This window comes from Myxine glutinosa, chromosome 12 (assembly GCF_964187855.1).
Source record: "Myxine glutinosa chromosome 12, kmMyxGlut1.1, whole genome shotgun sequence".
In the NCBI taxonomy this organism is placed as follows: domain Eukaryota; kingdom Metazoa; phylum Chordata; class Myxini; order Myxiniformes; family Myxinidae; genus Myxine; species Myxine glutinosa.
The window spans coordinates 56,360,172-56,379,809 of NC_136272.1; the positions used below are offsets into that span (position 1 = coordinate 56,360,172).

General features: G+C 48.5%; 1 protein-coding gene across 7 annotated transcripts in view; it reads right to left on the reverse strand.

Annotated features, from left to right (window-relative positions):
• Nucleotides 1-14,149, reverse strand: part of LOC137412947 (general transcription factor 3C polypeptide 1) — a 322,675-nt gene extending 308,526 nt beyond the window's left edge. For 5 of the 7 annotated variants that reach the window (XM_078766836.1, XM_078766832.1, XM_078766835.1 and 2 more), the window contains exons 1-2: nt 13,933-14,123; nt 6,498-6,688 (exon numbers count right to left, since the gene is read on the reverse strand). In XM_078766836.1, the coding sequence (XP_078622962.1) occupies nt 6,498-6,688; nt 13,933-13,962 (221 nt within the window). In that variant the 5' untranslated portion in view covers nt 13,963-14,123. Of the gene's footprint in view, nt 1-6,497; nt 6,689-13,932 lie in introns of all 7 variants that reach the window. The other 2 variants (XM_078766833.1, XM_078766831.1) reach the window with 1 other exon arrangement.
• Nucleotides 14,150-19,638: the final 5,489 nt, after the last annotated feature.

Sequence of the window (19,638 nt, forward strand, 5' to 3'; positions counted from 1 at the left end):
ACGGTAAACCCTCCTTTACGGTCTGAGCCAGCACCTCCATCACAGCTACAAATAGTAGTGGACTTAGTACCGACCCCTGATGCACTCCCACCTTCACCTCAAACTCAAACTCACCACTGTTCCCGTCCTTCGTCCTTACAGCTGTGCGCGCCCTTTTGTACATTGCCATCACAACTCTGATCAACCATTCCTCCACTTCTAACTTCCTCAATGCCCATGTCAATACTTTGCGTGGAACCCTATCGAATGCTTTCTCCAGATCAACAAACCCAAGAAACAACTTCTTCCTCTTCTCCATGTACTTCTCCTGCAACTGCCTCACAATAAAGAGCGCGTCTGTCGTTCCTCTTCCTGCCATAAATCCAAACTGCATTTCGTCGATCTTCACTTTCTTCCTTATCCTCCTCTCCAACACCCTTTCCAATACCTTCATTCCATGCTCCAATAACTTTATCGCTCAGTACGAGCCACACTCCAGAGGATCACCTTTCCCCTTGTATACAGGGACAAGGGTACTCAGTTCCCAAGCCACTGGAATGCAGCCTTCTTTCACCACCAGATTACAGATCTCTGTCATTCTCTTCACACCCCAACTTCCTGCTGCCTTCAGCACGTCTCCCACAACTCCCATCGGCCCTCCCGCTTTTCTACTCTTCATTGCTTTTATCGCTTCCTCAACTTCCTTCTCAATTATCTTCTCTGCCGGTCCTAAAACTGGGTTACTCTCCATGTTGCCATCCCATTCATTCTCTGTATTCAACAGCATTTTCATATATCTTTTCCATCTTCGTTTAATTCCATCTGCATCCTTCAAGCAACTCACCCCCATCACATCACACCTCTCTTTCGCTATCTGCTTTGCAATCCTGAATACCGCTCTCTGACCCTCTTCCGAATCCAAGCGTTCTCCGAACATTTTCATACATGTCTCCTGCGCCTTTGCTACCTCTTTCTTTGCAGCCTTCTTGGCTGCCTTATAACTTTCATGCTCTGCCTTTTCTGCTCCCGTACCCTTCGCCTTCTGCCACTCCTTGAACTTCTTCCTCTTCTCGTCAATCCTCTTTCCAACTTCATCATCCCACCACCATGTTTCCGAGTGCCTCGGTGGTCCTTTTGTCCATCCATATACCTCACCAACGGCTCCCAACAGACTAGCTTTCATTGACATCCAACCACTTTCAAGCTCAACCACATCATCCTCGACCCTACTCAGCCTCTCTTTTAATGCCTCCCTTACTGTCACCTCTTTCAACCTCCACACCTTCATTCTTGGTTGGTACTTCACCCGTCGAGCTCTCCTCGCACCTTTCACCCTTATGTCGCAGACAACCAAGTGGTGCTGTGAAACAGCCTCCTCCCCCCGGGATCAGCTTTGTGTCCCGGAGGTGCCCCCTATCTCGCCTACGCACCATCAGGTAGTCAACAGTTGTCGTCGACCCACCTGACGTGTATGTAACAAGCTTATTATCCCCTTTCTGGAACTGAGTATTACAAATCAACAAATCAGCTCCATCAGCAAACTCCAAAATCCTTTCACCTTCTCCATTTCTCACACCATATCCGTAACCCCCATGAACTCCCTCAAAACCGTCCATACTCCTTCCCACATGTCCATTTAGGTCTCCTCCTACCACAACAACTTCCTCATCTTTCACGTTTTCCATCAACGTTTTGGGGATAAAGTCGGCATAAGGCAATAAAGGTAATAACAACATTATGGCAGTGCACAATGGGATGTACAGAAAGTTCCGTTCCTTACCTGCAGTTTGACACCAAAATAAAAAGGTGGAATAAAAAAAGGAGGTTGGCTATCTAAGACCAGTGTTGGTGTATTGTGTACCTGTTTTCAATGCAGCCTTAACGAAAGCACAGGTGAACAATTTAGAACGGGTTCAAAAAAAAAAGAGCCTGTAAAATAATGTTAGGACAACGTTCCACATCTTACCATCTTGTTTTGGAAACATGCAAATTACAAACCCTGGAGAAACGATGATATAGACAGGTCCAGATTTCAATATTTGTGCTTCAAAAAAAGGGTTGTAGGCATTTCGTGTTAAAAGTCGGTAAACAAGCTTTTTAGGGTAATTTGAGGGTGCTGAATTCAAAAAGATTGTTTGCCAGGCTGAATTTTGGGGTTTGACCCTGAAATTCCAAAAAATTAAAAAATTAAAAAATGGCCCCCAAGTACACAGGTTGGACACATGCCGATGGGCACTTGGTGTCAAAGTTAATGACACTTCCTCCTATTCCTAAGATGTGCCGTGAGATTGTCACATGCAGCTGCACCACAGCCTGTCAAAGCAACAACTGCGGCTGTAGGAAAGGGAAGCTACCTTGCACTGGAGGATGCGTATGTGCATATGGACAAGAAGAATGCAGAAACAGAAGAGACTACGACTTACTCAGAGTAAAAATGAATACCAAAGCAATGAGTGGATGGACAGAAAGGAGGAACAATTCATAATGATTTTGTGTGCTTATTTCAAGAAATAGTAATACAAAACACCCTACTGTAGTAATGTACTATAGAACAAAGCAAGGTGTTGGTTTTCCGGAACAACTGTTTCCAATATTGATCTTTTGTATCTAAAACGCCATGTCGGTAAATGAGGGTATTGCACAGGAAAAGCACTGCTACAGTAAATTTCAGCTACTTTGCAGCTAGATCCCGGGTACCAGGTGCAAGATACCATTCTGGTGTAGGTTAAGCATTGATTTGATGGACAATGGGTAGATTTTAATTATCATTGGCACATAGCAATCAACCGATGATCTCTCTGAAGCATTGCTGAAGTTCAAACCAAATGATACCGCGGTACCCCAAAATTCACCAAATGGACACGTCCAAATTCACCTTCATCTGCCAGGATCGCTGGATTCTACTTTAACAGGCAGCAAGTGCTTAATTAATGTATGTACTTTGAAGAATGATGTCACGACATACTAAATTATAATAAAACTTTGAATTCAAGATGGCAGGCAAACCAAACTGGTTACAACTTATGTGGAAGCTTTTTGGGGGAGGGGGGGCAAACTTTGGTATTACAGACATGGGTCTTGTCATCATTTTAAACATAAGTGTTATTCATGCCTATGGGCTGATTAATGCATGAGGTAAATAATGGCGGCCATCTTGGAATTCAAGATGGCAGATAAACCAAACGAGATACAACTTAGGTGACAACATATTTGGAATCTTTGGTATCACAAACATCGGTATTGCCACCATTTTAACACTTCAATAATGCTTATAAGCTCTTTCCCTGGTGTTGGTGTTGGGCTAGCGGCTAGGGTGCCGGCTTAGGATCCTAGGATCCTGGGTTCGAATCGCGGTCGATCGCCGAATTAACGCCAGGGGGTTGACTCAGCCTGTCATCCTTCCGAGGTCGGCAAATTGAGTACCAGTTCACTGGTAATTCCCTGCTTGTCGTTAAAGGCGGCAAAAAGGGTTGGCGTCAGGAAGGGCATCCGGCCGTAAAACATTGCTTCAAAAAGGGGATCAAAAAACAACAACAACCACGGTTCCCGAAAAAGGCCAACCCCCGCTTGCGGGGAAAAATGGCCTCTAAAGGTGGTTATAATAATGCTTATAAGCCGAGTTATAAGGCAAAAGAGATCAAAAACGGTGGCCATTTTGTTTTTTCCAAATATGAGGGTCAAAATCTCAAAATTCAGCCTGGCAACCAATTTTTTTGAATTCAGCACCCTCAAATTATCCTAAAAAACTTACTTGCCCACTTTAACATGAAATGCCTACAACATTAAATTTTTCTCAAATCTGGACCTGTCTCGATATAAGTTGTGCAAAGATTTTGCACGCGCTATTGAAACCCATCACTTGCGAGCAAAGTGGTTACCTGCCGAGAGATATATCTATTAATCTCAGGAAAGCACTAAAGTACTCACAGTACAAATGCAGAACAAAAAGATTTCAAACAAGCGCATTGCCATTTTTAATTGGTATTCTTAATAGTTTGTAATACTCAGTCACAATTCTCAGTTTAAAAAAAAAAAAAAAGTTATTCTGTTTGAAACATGCTGTGTTTGTTTTTTAATTTTGCATTTCTTTCTTAATTCGTTATTTGAACCTTTTTTGACTTTATATATATTTTTATCTTGGAAAAAATCCTGATTGCAAATGATGAATATTGTCGTGTTTGTGGTGAACACTACTGTGGTCTGATGAAACCAAGATTGAACTGTTTGGCTTCCGTCTGGCCACTCTGCCATAAAGCCCAGATCGGTGGGGTGTTGCAGTGATGGTTGTCCTTCTGGAAGTTTCTTCCATCTCCACACAGGATCTCTGGAGCTCAGCCAGAGTGACCATCGGGTTCTTGGTCACCTCTCTTACCAAGGCCCTTCTCCCCCGATTGCTCAGTTTGGCCGGGCGCCCAGCTCTAGGAAGAGTCCTGGTTGTTCCAAACTTCTTCCATTTTAGAAGTATGGAGGCCACTGTGCTCTTGGGAACCTTCAATGCAGCAGAAATTTTTTTGTAGGCTTCCCCAGATCTGTGCCTCGACACAATCCTGTCTCTGAGCTCTGCAGGCAGTTCCTTCGACCTCATGGCTTGGTTTTTGCTCTGATATGCATTGTCTGCTGTGAGACCTTATATAGACAGGTGTGTGCCTTTCCAAATCATGTCCAATCAATTGAATTTACCACACGTGGACTCCAATCAAGGTGTAGAAACATCTCAAAGATGATCAAGAGAAATGGGAGGCACCTGAGCTAAATTTCAAGTGTCATAGCAAAGGGTATGAATACTTATGTCAATGTGATATTTCAGTTTGTTATTTTTAAGAAATTTGCAAAACTTTCTAAAATCCTGTTTTCTCTTTGTCATTATGGGGTATTGAGTGTAGATTGATGAGGGAAAAAATGAATTTAAACGATTGCAGCATAAGGCTGCAACATAACAAAATGTGAAAAAAGTGAAGGGGTCTGAATATTTTCTGAATGCACTGTATCCCTCAATCCGGAAAAACCTCACCGTCTCACCGTATTCCCTCCAGAAGGATCATCAAATTGACCCACCTATCCATCTTCAATGTTACCCACTGAAAAAGGTTCAGCCTATTGAACTTCTAGGCCACAACATCAGCCTTGACCTCTCCTGCGGGGACCATATGGCATAGCCAGCCTCCAAAGTCAGTCACAGACTGAGCATCCTCCGTCAATCAAAGTTTTTCCTTGGTAAATCAAAACTACACAGTCGATGAGGCATTTATCCGTACCTCAATGGAGTACTGCTCTCCGCTATGGGCTAACACCTAAGAACCACGTCCGTCTATCCTGGATTGCGTGGTGCCGAAAACCATCTCAAAATTATTGGAATCTCCTACAATGAGGAAAAATCACAAGGAATGGTGCTCTCATTGCGGACAGGTAGGTGACTTCTCACCCGCCGCCTCCTCTCCCACAATGAGGCAAAATCACAACGGCTGGTGGTCTCATTGCAGACAGGTCAGTGGCTTCTCACCCACCACCTCCATATTGCCTTCTTACCACTTCTCGTCAAACTTCTCCTGGTCTCTCAGCTTCCAGATCCTCTTAAATCTCATTCTTCACTCCATGTCTTCAAGACGGCTGTTCACCATCATCTCAGGTCAGCAACCAATCCAAAAACCATGATCCTTTCTATCCTTGTTAACCCCACCCAAATCCCTCCTCCTTCCAATTGTCCCTGCTTGGAGTTTCCTTCTGTATCCATCTCGTCCAACCCATGTATACGTGTTTTTCATCATGGTTTTCTCTGTTGTGTCCTGATCCGTTCAGTGTACCAGCTCTTCCACAAGCCTCGACGAAATGTACAAAAAAAATAAGCCCTCCAACTCACCACAGTAACTCCAGGATGCACGTATGTTATTCCAGTAACCTCTCCTGGTTAAACTCACAGAAATCAAGTATAAATGAACAGGACCACAGGACCACAGTACAGGAGGGGGTAACTAGGCCAGGTGGAAAAACAAATATTCCTACCCCCGTCATGAAAAATAACACGTACTAAGCGAAGCATGTCTCTCTAACGAATTAACTCAACCTTGGTGTGAAGGATGTTTAAGCGATCCTGCAATTTTCATTCGTATAACCACTCTCATAATTACCATATTCTGAAGAAACAGAGACTGCGCTCATCAGGCCAGGGTACAGCCACACATTATGCGAGTATGTTTAAAAAGCGACTTGCCATCTTGAACATCCGCAAGCAGATGGGACAACCGGCTTAAGTACCCAGTGAATAAACGGTGTACTCCGTGACGCAAAGACCTGGCCATGGAGCACCAGGATTAAATCTGTCGGTTCAAATTCCACCGGGAGTGGAACCCGTACGAGACAACTTGGAGGTGAGCGTACTCCCTTCGAACTACCCTTGCCTTCATACAGACAGTGCGAGATAATGATTGTTAAACGCATCACACCCTTTGGGTAACAGAGGTGTCATTTACTTGTGCTTTTGCACCTACGGTGCTGAGGAGACAGATCCCTCGAGTGCCCACCTATCATTGAAGACCGGTTGAGGCCGAGGTTCGGGCAGTTCGTAGAAAGATACGTCTGTGCTGGTGACCAGACAGAGCCATAGATAGTCCTTTGTTGCCGCATCCAAGAGCAGAGGGAATGGCGGCCTGCGGGAAGTCAAGCGCAGCCACAATATAGAGACGGTGATGCCATCCAGCCCCTCAAGAGCAACCTTCGGGAGGAAAGAAAACAGGTAATGGAGTCACAATCAGGAAGCAGAGCTGAGAAGCTTCATGTATTGTTAAAATAATTTAATTAGTTGTCCGTTAAATGCCGAGTAGTAGAAATCCGGCTCATTCATTCGTGGCTTCGTCAAACGATACGAGTACGGAACACTAACTGGATTATTGGTCTGTCTGTCTAATACCAATGTCTGTGCAGTATTTGGATTGAAAAGCAACATGGAGGCTGATTAAATAATTAATATTGGTGACTTCATAGGCATAAATACCTTTGAGAAACCTCACCCATACAAAAGGATGCACGAAAAGAACCTTCTCTGATTCTATCCAGCGGTGAACGTCAAGCATCGTGGTGAACCTCATCCATTTCAGCGATGGTCGACCAAGTTAGGCCAATACCTTTCCACGTGACTACTTGCTGTCCACTCAGCACGCGTGGTGTAGGTCAGTTAATGTCGCACTGGGTGACGCACACGTGCCCTTCCCAATTCCCAGGTTCGAATCCCATTAGGCCCCGTGGCCGATCTCAGAACAAGGGTGCAAAATGCCATAACATGGTGCGTGACCTATGGTGGAATCATTGACGAGGGTTCGTTTTGAATGTTTAGGATGGTCTTCAAGCATAAAACAGGTGCTCAATGGGAAAAATTAAATAAGGCATCGCCCACCATTTCAGACAAATAAAGTTGGAGGAAAGGGTGGTATAAATGTTTTGGTGGTAGTCCAACATGATGTCATCACGACATCACACTTTTCACGTACTGTATAATCTCCACTGCTTGGCGTAGATGGGGGGGGTAATCATTTTAAAGTAAATGTACAGCTGAGGGGGCGGGCAGAAAAGGGGATAGAAAGGGGAGGGGAGGAGGTGACGTACCTTCCATGCATGTCCAGAAATCGGACAATTCCATTTATTAGAACAATTCCATTTATTAAAATAATTCCATTGGTCTCATCTCTATTCGAGCTCACTTCGAAGGCGGTAGGTGGGGCAGTACCAACATCTGTCCCTTAGGAACCTTTCACAGCACATTGGTCGCAGCACATCACAGCACAAGCTCTTGGGGCAGGCTGCCGGCTTGAGTGGAGGTGGGGGGTTATTTCAGCCTTGCATTTCTCGTTCTGCAGTGCGTCCTGATGGAGTTGGCGTTCCCACACGCTTCCTTGAGGCTCGAACCCGAGTTGCAACACCCTGGCACAAAATCTCGAGCCCCCTCCTCTGCCAGTTCGTGACTGGAGCCGCACCGGACATGGGATTCTGGAATAACTTGCCGACGTCACTAGTTTGCACTGTTGCTGCCATCTGGAACGATCCTTGTTTGACTGCAAAGTTCCCTGAAACACTTTGCGCCCCTCGCACCCTTTTATTTCACTGTGGGGCAATCATCTGCGGTACCCCATTCTTAAATGTTCCCCGTCTTGCATTTTCCCCCCGTCTTACATTTTCCCCCCCGTCTTACATTTCCCCCCCCCCCCCTTCTTACATTGCCCCCCCCCTTCTTACATTTCCCCTCCCCGTCTTACATTTCCCCCCCCGTCTTACATCCCCCCCCCCCGTCTTACATTTCCCCCCCCCCCGTCTTACATTTTTCCCCCCCCGCCGTCTTACATTTTTCCCCCCCGCCGTCTTACATTTTTCCCCCCCCGCCGTCTTACATTTCCCCCCCGCCGTCTTACATTTCCCCCCCGCCGTCTTACATTTCCCCCCCGCCGTCTTACATTTCCCCCCCGCCGTCTTACATTTCCCCCCCGCCGTCTTACATTTCCCCCCCGCCGTCTTACATTCCCCCCCCCGCCGTCTTACATTCCCCCCCCGCCGTCTTACATTCCCCCCCCGCCGTCTTACATTCCCCCCCCGCCGTCTTACATTTCCCCCCCGCCGTCTTACATTTCCCCCCCGCCGTCTTACATTTCCCCCCCGCCGTCTTACATTTTCCCCCGCCGTCTTACATTTTCCCCCGCCGTCTTACATTTTCCCCCGCCGTCTTACATTTTCCCCCGCCGTCTTACATTTTCCCCCGCCGTCTTACATTTTTCCCCCCCCCCGTCTTACATTTTCCCCCGCCGTCTTACATTTTCCCCCGCCGTCTTACATTTTCCCCCGCCGTCTTACATTTTCCCCCGCCGTCTTACATTTTCCCCCGCCGTCTTACATTTTCCCCCGCCGTCTTACATTTTCCCCCGCCGTCTTACATTTTCCCCCGCCGTCTTACATTTTCCCCCGCCGTCTTACATTTTCCCCCGCCGTCTTACATTTTCCCCCGCCGTCTTACATTTTCCCCCGCCGTCTTACATTTTCCCCCGCCGTCTTACATTTTCCCCCGCCGTCTTACATTTTCCCCCGCCGTCTTACATTTTCCCCCGCCGTCTTACATTTTCCCCCGCCGTCTTACATTTTCCCCCGCCGTCTTACATTTTCCCCCGCCGTCTTACATTTTCCCCGCCGTCTTACATTTTCCCCGCCGTCTTACATTTTCCCCGCCGTCTTACATTTTCCCCCCCGTCTTACATTTTCCCCCCCGTCTTACATTTTCCCCCCCGTCTTACATTTCCCCGTCTTACAATTCCCCGTCTTACAATTCCCCGTCTTACAATTCCCCGTCTTACAATTCCCCGTCTTACAATTCCCCGTCTTACAATTCCCCGTCTTACAATTCCCCGTCTTACAATTCCCCGTCTTACAATTCCCCGTCTTACAATTCCCCGTCTTACAATTCCCCGTCTTACAATTCCCCGTCTTACAATTTCCCCTTTTTTTTCTCTTTTTTTTGTATACTGAATCGAGGCTCGTGAAAGAGCTAACATTTACTTCACAAACAAATCAACCAGACAAACAAAATATATATAAAAAGAGGGAGCGGAAAACAAGATGGGGAGAGAAGGGGAAGCACACAAACACAACATTTGAGAGCAGGGAGATGTGTGGAAGGGAGAGGGCTTGGGGGAAGGAGGCGTGGGAAGGGGGGGGGGGGAGTATAAAACACAAGGACACCAAGGACTTCCAGGACAGAAGTTGGTATTTCAAAAAAGTGGAATTGGGGTGAAATTAGCGGGGGTAGAAAAGATCAAGGTTTTGGATGGGGGAAGATAAGAGATGGTGGTGAACAGCTGTTTTAAAGACCTGGAGGGTGGAGTGGGATTGAATAGAGTGAGGGAGTTTGTTCCAGAGGTGGGAGAAAAGAGGAATGAAGGAGTGAAGGTGAGCAGAGAGTCTTGATTTTGGAAGTTTGACCATAAGAGGGTTGCAGGCAGATCTTGTGCGACCTGTAGGAATATTTGCGGGACAGAGCCCAGAGAGAGCTGGGGGGGCAAGGCCAGAGAGGAGTCGGTAGAGGATGGAAAGACCACCAACCTGCCTGCGGTGAGTGAGTGAGAGGCCCTTGGAGTTAGCTTCATCGCGGGAGATTCCGATGATTCTGAATGCTTTGGTTTCAACAGCGTGAAGACGAGCTAGGTGTGAGGCAGGAGCACCAGCCCAGAGGGGAGAGCAGTATTCCATTGAGCTGCGGATGAAAGCCTTGTATGTGGTGAGGAGCTCAGGTGTGCCAAGGAAGGACTTTGCACGACGGAGGATGCCCAGTCGGCGACTGGCTTTGGAGGCCAGATTTGAAATGTGGTTTTCCCAGGAAAGATCATGGCAGATAGTGAGACCCAAAAGCTTGAGTGACAGAACTTCTTGGAGAGGATTATTCAGAAAGTGGATGGGAGGGTTGTCCCGTCGGTCTTTTCGGAGAGACATCGTAAGAGTGTGAGATTTGTCAGGATTGAAAGACATGTTCCACTTGTTTGCCCAGTCTGAGATTTTGAACAGGTCTGCAGAGAGTGAGGAGGCTGCAGACTGCCGATCTGAGGGATGAAGAATGGAGCGACAGAGAGTAGAGTCATCAGCAAAGAGATAGAGGATTTTCAAGAGAGTCAGAGAGATCATTGATGAAGACCAGAAAAAGCACAGGGCCCAGAACACTGCCTTGTGGAACTCCAGCCTGAACAGGAAGAGGAGATGAGAGAAACCCATTCAGGGCCACACGTTGACTACGACTAGAGAGGAAGTCCGCCAGCCATGCGTGGAGATTTCCATGGATACCAAAAGAGGAGAGTTTGGTGAGCAGAGCGGGGTGCCAGACCGTATCGAAGGCACGTGATATGTCAAGGGAGACTGCTCTAATTTCCTGTTTGGCATTGAGGACCTCCATCCATTGTTGAGAAAGCAGAAGCAGCATGTCCAGAGTAGAGTGTCCAGGTCTGAAACCAAATTGATGATCAGAGATCAAGCCATTGGAGAAGAGGAAAGATTTAATATCTGAAGCAATGATGGATTCCATGACTTTGCTGATAATTGGGAGAAGGCTGATTGGTCTGTAGTTGCTGGGATCTGTTTTTGCACCTTTTTTGTGCAAAGCGGTGATGTTGGCAGATTTCCAAGCAGATGGAAGATGACCTTGAGCAAAAGAGAGGGTGAAGAGAACAGAGAGAGGGAGTGAAAGAGCGGAGGAACAGGCTTTTAGGACCCGTGGGCTGATTCCGTCAGGTCCAGTTGCAGAATCCGAGTCGAGGGTTGACAGAAACTTTTCCACCTTGTCAGGAGGAAAGGACACAGAGTCCAGGAGCAGCTGGGTATGACTGGGTACAGAGAGGGATGGGTTTGGGACACAAGATTTAGAGGCAAACACAGAGTTGAGGCATTCAGCTTTTTCACGTGCGGAGTCAGCCGTGTGGCCATTTGAGGTGAGGGAGGGGATGGAGGGGAACAAACACCAGAAACAGATTTGACCAGATGCCACCAGGATTTGGAAGAGGGAGACAGATAAGAGAGTTCGGTCATGAGAACGGAGAGATATTGTTTCCTGGCTCTCCTGAGGGTGGACACACACTTGTTTCGGGCTTTGTGAAAGGAAATGAGATTTCCTTCTGTTGGATTTGCTTTCCAGGAGACGAAAGCAAGTTGTTTCTGGGCAATAGCCTCACCACAAGATTCCGTGTACCATGGACGGGAGGAAGGGTATGACAACAGAAGACGAGATGGGATAAATCTGTGCATGAGAGAGAGCAGTGAGAGCAGTGAGAGCAGAGAGAGCAGAGAGAGCAGTGAGAGCAGAGAGAGCAGTGAGAGCAGAGAGAGCAGAGAGAGCAGAGAGAGCAGCGAGAGCAGAGAGAGCATCTTACAATTTCCCCATCTTACAATTTCCCCATCTTACAATTTCCCCATCTTACAATTTCCCCATCTTACAATTTCCCCATCTTACTTTCATTTTTCGCCAAATGGAAACCTATTGGTTTTTACTTTTTAGACCCAAGGTCGACAAGAAATATATCAATGCAAAGGATGAGAAACTTATCTAATCTGTTTGGATGTTCAGTCTGATCATGTAAAGGAATCCAATCAACTCAGGCAGTCTGATGAACCCTGTCGAATTGAACAGTCCCAGGATTAACGAGTCCAGCTGCAAGTGCAGCTGGAGAAGTGAGGAAGGGGGAGAGCAAGAGCAGCATCAATCCTGATCAAACCAGGTGGTCAGTCCCCCGATCTAACCGGTTAGTCAATCCCCCGATCAAACCAGGTGGTCAGTCCCCCGATCAAACAAGGTGGGTGTTCAGTCCCCCGATCAAACAAAGTGGTCACTCCCCCAATCTAACTGGTTTGTCATTCCCCCAATTGAACCAGGTGGTCAGTCCCTCAATCAAACAAAAAGGTCAGTCCCCCAATCTAACCGGTTAGTCATTCCTCCAATTGAACCAGGTGGTCAGTTCCCCGATCAAACAAGGTGGTCAGTCCCCCAATCTAGCTGGTTTGTCATTCCTCCAATTGAACCAGGTGGTCAGTCCCCCGATCAAATAAGGTGGTCATTCCCCCAATTGAACCAGGTGGTCATTCCCCCAATTGAACCAGGTGGTCATTCCCCCAATCAAACAAGGTGGTCACTCCCACGATCAAACAAGGTCAGTCCCCCAATCTAACCGGTTGGTCATTCCCCCAATTGAACCAGGTGGTCATTCCCCCAATCAAACAAGGTGGTCACTCCCCCGATCAAACAAGGTGGTCACTCCCCCGATCAAACAAGGTGGTCAGTCCCCCGATCTAACCGGTTAGTCATTCCTCCAATTGAACCAGGTGGTCAGTTCCCCGATCAAACAAGGTGGTCAGTCCCCCAATTGAACCAGGTGGTCATTCCCCCAATCAAACAAGGAGGTCACTCCCACGATCAAACAAGGAGGTCAGTCCCCCAATCTAACCGGTTGGTCATTCCCCCAATTGAACCAGGTGGTCATTCCCCCAATCAAACAAGGTGGTCACTCCCCCGATCAAACAAGGTGATCAGTCCCCCGATCTAACCGGTTAGTCATTCCTCCAATTGAAGCAGGTGGTCAGTCCCCCGATCAAACAAGGTGGTCACTCCCCCGATCTAACCGGTTAGGCAATCCCCCAAGTGAACCAGGTGGTCAATCCCCTGATCGAGCCGGGTCATGCTTCTCCCCCTCCCCCTCCACCTCACCTCCCCCCTCCACCTCTCTCCACCTCTCTCCACCTCTCCCTACCGCCCCCACCTCCCCCTACCCCTACCGCCCCCACCTCCCCTACCCCTACCACCCCCAACTCCCCCTACAGCCCCTACCGCCCTACCGCCCCACCTCCCCCTACCACCTCCCCCTACCCCTACCACCACCACCTCTCCCTACCACCTCCCCCTACCACCCCCCTCCACATCCCCCCACCTCTCCCTACCACCTCCCCCTACCCCGACCACCCCCCACCTCCACCCAACTCTCTCCACCTCTCCCTACCTCTCCCTGCCACCTCTGCCTACCACCCCGACCTACCCCACTACCACCACCTCCACCACCACCACCACCTTCCTTCACCTCTCTCCACCACCTCTCCACCACCTCTCCCCACCTCTCCCCACCACCTCTGCCTACCACCCCGACCTACCCCCACCTCCACCACCACCACCACCTTCACCACCTTCCACCACCTCTCTCCACCTCTCCCCACCACCACCTCTCCCCAAATCCGGAAAAGTGGCGAATCAAGCTCCCCCAGATTGATAATAACTCTTGTTCGAACCCGACCCGCCTTTACTAATTCCTTCACATCGAACTAGTCTCTGTGTCACATTTTCTTTAAAATTGCCGTTCTTTTGTTCTCTCTCGATTGTGGTTATGATTATGAAAATACTTTTGGATATTGTGAAAACGTTAAAGTCAATAAACCCGACCAACACAATATTATTCTCACCTCATTGAAAAGTGCCTCCACGGCTTCCATGTTGACGATGACGATTTACATAAACACAAATAATTTTCTTAATTCATTTATTAAACACAGTTGAAACTCGGCCAAGGCCTTGCCTAAACCAATCGGACATTCGGACTCTTCTTCTTCTTTTTTTAATGTTGCACCCTCCTCTTCCTCATGGAATCTTCCTCTTCTTCTGGCTGCCTTCCTCTTCTTCTTCACCCTGGCGTATCCATGAACTACGTACATTTGTATTTCTGTCCCCCCACGCCGATTCTCCACACAGTTTGAGGTCGGGCTGCAGTTCCATCATCAAAATGCCCTTTTCGATGGGATTTAATTACCAAGATTGTCTAGCGATGAAAACTTTGGCATTTGAGAGCAAATAAATCTACTTTACTTCAGGGGAGGGGAGGGGAGGGGAGGGGAGGGGGGAGGGGGAAGAGAGGGGGGAGGGGGGAGGAGGGGGAAGAGAGGGGGGAGGGGAGGGGGGAAGAGAGGGGGGAGGGGAGGGGGGAGGAGAGGAGAGGAGGGAGGGGAGAAGAGGGGGGAGGGGAGAAGAGGGGGGAGGGGAGAAGAGGGGGGAGGGGAGAAGAGGGGGGAGGGGAGAAGAGAGGGGAGAAGAGGGGGGAGGGGGAGGGGGAGGGGGAGGGGGAGGGGGAGGGGGAAGGGGGAGGGGGAGGGGGAAGGGGGAGGGGGAAGGGGTGGGGCGGAAAGGAAGGGGTAGGGGGGAAAGGGAGGGGCATGGGGGAAAGGGAGGGGGAGGGGGAGGGGAGGGGAGGGGAGAGGGAGGGGGAGGGGTGGGGAAGGGGTAGGGTGGAAAGGAAGGGGTAGGGGGAAAAGGGAGGGGCATGGGGAAAAGGGAGGGGGAGGGGTGGGGGAGGGAGTGGGGGAGGGGGAGAGGGAGGGAGTGGGGGAGGGGGAGAGGGAGGGAGTGGGGGAGGGGGAGGGGGAGGGGGAGGGGGAGGGGGTGGGGAAGGGGTAGGGCAGAAAGGAAGGGGTAGGGGGAAAGGGAGGAGCATGGGGGAAATGGAGGGGGAGGGGGAGGGGAGGGGAGGGAGAGGGGGAGGGGGTGGGGAAGGGGTAGGGCAGAAAGGAAGGGGTAGGGGGGAAATGGAGGGGCATGGGGGAAAGGGAGGGGGAGGGGAGGGGGAGGGGAAGGGAGGGGAGGGGAGGGGAAAGGGGAGGGGGGAAGGGGAGAGGGTAGGGTGGAGGGGGAAGGGAGGGGGAAGGGTAGGGGGAGGGGAGGGGGGAAAGGGAGGGGGAGCAGGAGGGAGGGGGAGGAGGGAAGGGGAGGGGAGGGATAGAGATGGTTACTGGCAATTGATCACATCCACAAATGATGTAATCCACACAATTTATGTACTTTACATAACGTTAATAGGAATACATGGCCGTGTAGATGGGAAATACAGTTTGTTTGAAATAAATCACAAATATCAGATGAAAGTGAAAAAAAACCTATGTGGTGTGAATGGCAATGTTCCTCGCTGAAATGTGAAAAAACGGAATTACGTGCGAACGCATAACTGTGAGATTATGGCGGCAAAGTTGGAACATCACGTGATCGCTCTGAGCGAATCAGCGCGCTGCTCTGCGACCAGCTGAGATTCCGTGTATAATGTTCCTCGCTGAAATCCGCTGAGGTAAATATGTATAATAAATTCGATATATTTTCACTTTTACGTTTTGGCTAACTCGCTCGCGAACCTGACGAAGATCCTGAGCAAGGATCGCTACGTTATGCTAACGCTACGTTAGCTACGCTACGTTACGCTACGTTCGCTACATTATGGCTAAAAATATGGATCTAAAGATGAAAGAAAAAAAAAACCTATGTGGTGTGAATGGCAATGTTCCTCGCTGAAATGTGAAAAAACTGAATTACGTGCGAACGCATAACTGTAAGATTATGGCGGCAAAGTTGGAACATCACGTGATCGCTCTGAGCGAATCAGCGCGCTGCTCTGCCATTCCGGTCATAATATTCCTCGCTGAAATGCGCTGAGGTAAAAATATGGTTTAAAAATATTATGAAATAAATTTTTAGGTCGACCATGTTCGTACCAGGCTCAATGGCCATGTTTGTGCCAAATATCAAGTTCGTGAGTCTCTCTATTTAGGAGTCTATCGGTAACATTACACACACACACACAAACTGTGTTTTATATACTAGGGCATTGCCCGTACGTGGGTGCCCGTTCCTTGCCAAAAAAAAAAAAAAAAAGCTACCCGTACGCTCTACCCCGCCCGTACGCCCGTAAACAAAAAAAACAACGCTCTTCGCTTCCGCCCTTCGCTCTGACTGAATTGGGAGAAATAATGCGCATAAGAAATCGAATTACGTACCGTAATGGCGGTCAGCTCGTAACGCGCTCAGCTCCGCTCGTCTCACATCGGCCACGCCTACGCAACAAAGCGTTCTGTGATTGGCTGCCGGAAGTGAAGTCGTCACTGTCCGGAAGTTCGCAAATCGCAGTTACGATGAATCGTTTTAATTTAATCGCAGTTTGAATTCGTTTTAAAACATAGTTTAACGGCAACATAGTTTTCCAACGTGAAATAAATGAATACGCTGTCAAATGTGCCGTCCGAGGCAGAGTCTGATCGCCACGTTCGGCACACGTGATAGCTCGCTGCTCTCTGATTGGTTGAAGCGTTTTTTGGACATAGCTCGGTAAGTACTTGTCCGATTAATTTCAAACCTTGAAAAGGCACATCCTCGGGTCCCCAGCAATATACCTGGCAAGTTTCAAGTATATCGGACCCGTGGTTGTCGAGAAACAGCGGTCACAGACACACAGACACACAGACACACAGACACACAGACACACAGAGATTGCTGGAATTATAGATAGATACTAGGGCATGCCCGTACTATATCTATATCTAAAATTATATCCCCCCCTCTATTTACATGAAATGGTTTGGTCCATGAAATGTTTTGGTCCATTCGCAACGCCAAAGCGAACGGCGAACGCTTTACATGAAATGGTTTGGTGCATGAAATGTTTTGGTTCATTCGCAACGCCAAAGCGAACGGCGAACGGCTTGCGAGTACAGTGACAATCCCCCCGGGGTTTTTATTAGTTTTAAAACATAGTTTAACGCCAACATAGCGCCAACATAGTTTGCAAACGTGAAATAAATGAATACGCTCTCAAATGTGCCATCCGAGGCAGAGTGTGTCCGCCACGTTCGGCACACGCGATAGCTCGCTGCTCTCTGATTGGTTGAATCGTTTTTTGGACATAGCTCGGTAAGTAATTGTCCGATTAATATGAAACCTTGAAAAGGCACATCCTCGGGTCCCCAGCAATATACCTGGCAAGTTTAAAGTATATCGGACCTGTGGTTGTCGAGAAACAGCGGTCACAGACAAACAAACGTACAAACGTACAAACAAACACACAGAGATTACTGGAATTATAGATAGATAGATGGTCATTGCCATTCACAGCACACAGAGCGCGGTGTCTATACTGGGCGCAATCTTGGTTGGCACTCGATGCTGGGCGCCATCTTGGTTGGCACTCGATGCTGGGCGCCATCTTGGTTGGCACTCGATGCTGGGCGCCATCTTGGTTGGCACTCGATGCTGGGCGCCATCTTGATTGGCACTCGATGCTGGGCGCCATATTGGTTGGCACTCGATGCTGGGCGCCATATTGGTTGGCACTCGATGCTGGGCGCCATCTTGGTTGGCACTCGATGCTGGGCGCCATCTTGGTTGGCACTCGATGCTGGGCGCCATCTTGGTTGACACTCCATGCTGGGTGCCATCTTGGTTGGCACTCGATGCTGGGTGCCATCTTGGTTGGCACTCGATGCTGGGTGCCATCTTGGTTGGCACTCGATGCTGGGTGCCATCTTGGTTGGCACTCGATGCTGGGCGCCATCTTGGTTGGCACTCGATGCTGGGCGCCATCTTGGTTGGCACTCGATGCTGGGCGCCATCTTGGTTGGCACTCGATGTTGGGCGCCATCTTGGTTGGCACTCGATGCTGGGTGCCATCTTGGTTGGCACTCGATGCTGGGTGCCATCTTGGTTGGCACTCGATGCTGGGCGCCATCTTGGTTGGCACTCGATGCTGGGCGCCATCTTGGTTGGCACTCGATGCTGGGTGCCATCTTGGTTGGCACTCGATGCTGGGCGCCATCTTGGTTGGCACTCGATGCTGGGCGCCATCTTGGTTGGCACTCGATGTTGGGCGCCATCTTGGTTGGCACTCGATGCTGGGTGCCATCTTGGTTGGCACTCGATGCTGGGCGCCATCTTGGTTGGCACTCGATGCTGGGCGCCATCTTGGTTGGCACTCGATGCTGGGTGCCATCTTGGTTGGCACTCGATGCTGGGTGCCATCTTGGTTGGCACTCGATGCTGGGTGCCATCTTGGTTGGCACTCGATGCTGGGCGCCATCTTGGTTGGCACTCAATGCTGGGCGCAATCTTGGTTGGCACTCGATGCTGGGCGCCATCTTGGTTGGCACTCGATGCTGGGCGCCATCTTGGTTGGCACTCGATGCTGGGCGCCATCTTGGTTGGCACTCGATGCTGGGCGCCATCTTGGTTGGCACTCAATGCTGGGCGAAGGTGATATCCGTCACGTGATTGCACCTAATTCAGAGCACTTTTTCACCTTTTGTGCTGCGATCCTTTTTCAATAGTAAACTTATCAAAGTTACCACAACACTTTCCTTATCCATTCCTTTTCACAATGAAATTCGAGAACAAATGTTAATTTGGGATCGTGAAGAACTCGGGACATTTTCATGAAACTTGCAAAGATCTCAAGTCTGTCCCGTTTATTTCACAATGATTTGTTTTTGGTCAAAATTGAAAACATTAATTTACCTGTCCATTTATTATGTACCAAAATGATGCAAGCCAACTTTATTATGTAGGCCCAAATCGATGGCAGAATGAGCAGCCGAGAGAATGCACCATACATGATACATGTCTGCTGTACAACGTATGTACATGTAATGTTTGTTTTGGGATTTCTCCTGATTTAGTCACTATATTCACTCCAGGAGCAGGTATGTCATCATTCTTGGGAAAAATGCCAGGGGCATAGAAAAGGCCCCTTTATATTGTATGTGCCATGTGGCAAAGTATATAAAAGAAGGGACATTCCACAGCTTGTAAAAAATGCCAAACAATAGAAAACAAGTACAAAAAGTTTTAATTAAAACAAAAGCCGCGTCGATGTTACACAATGCCTAGATGCAGCTGTGCCTATAACGTCGATGTTATAGGCACAGGACATTCCTATTGATTCGATTACTTGATGTTATTTTTGTGCAAAGTGAAAATATATCTCGGCAATTTCCCGTGTGTGGCGACGAATTTTTAATATATCTCGGCATTTTCCCGTCTGTTATTTCAGGCGGTGTATGACTGACCATGCCGCGATTTAAAATATATATATCTCAATGGACTTGAAGTTACAGGCCTTTGAGAATTCATTTCGTTCTATAAAGGGCAAATTTCATCGGATTTTCTTTCCGTTTTTTTTCAACCGAGTCTAAAACTATGTTAGCGACTGTGAAAAATGAAATGATATATCGAATTTGATTTGAAATAAAACTGTGTGAGAGAGGAAGACACCACGGGCCTACAAAACAGGCCTCAAAGCTATGCGAGTTAATAAAATGGTGGATATTTGTTTATATGAAGCCTCTCCCGAAATGGGTGGAGCTATG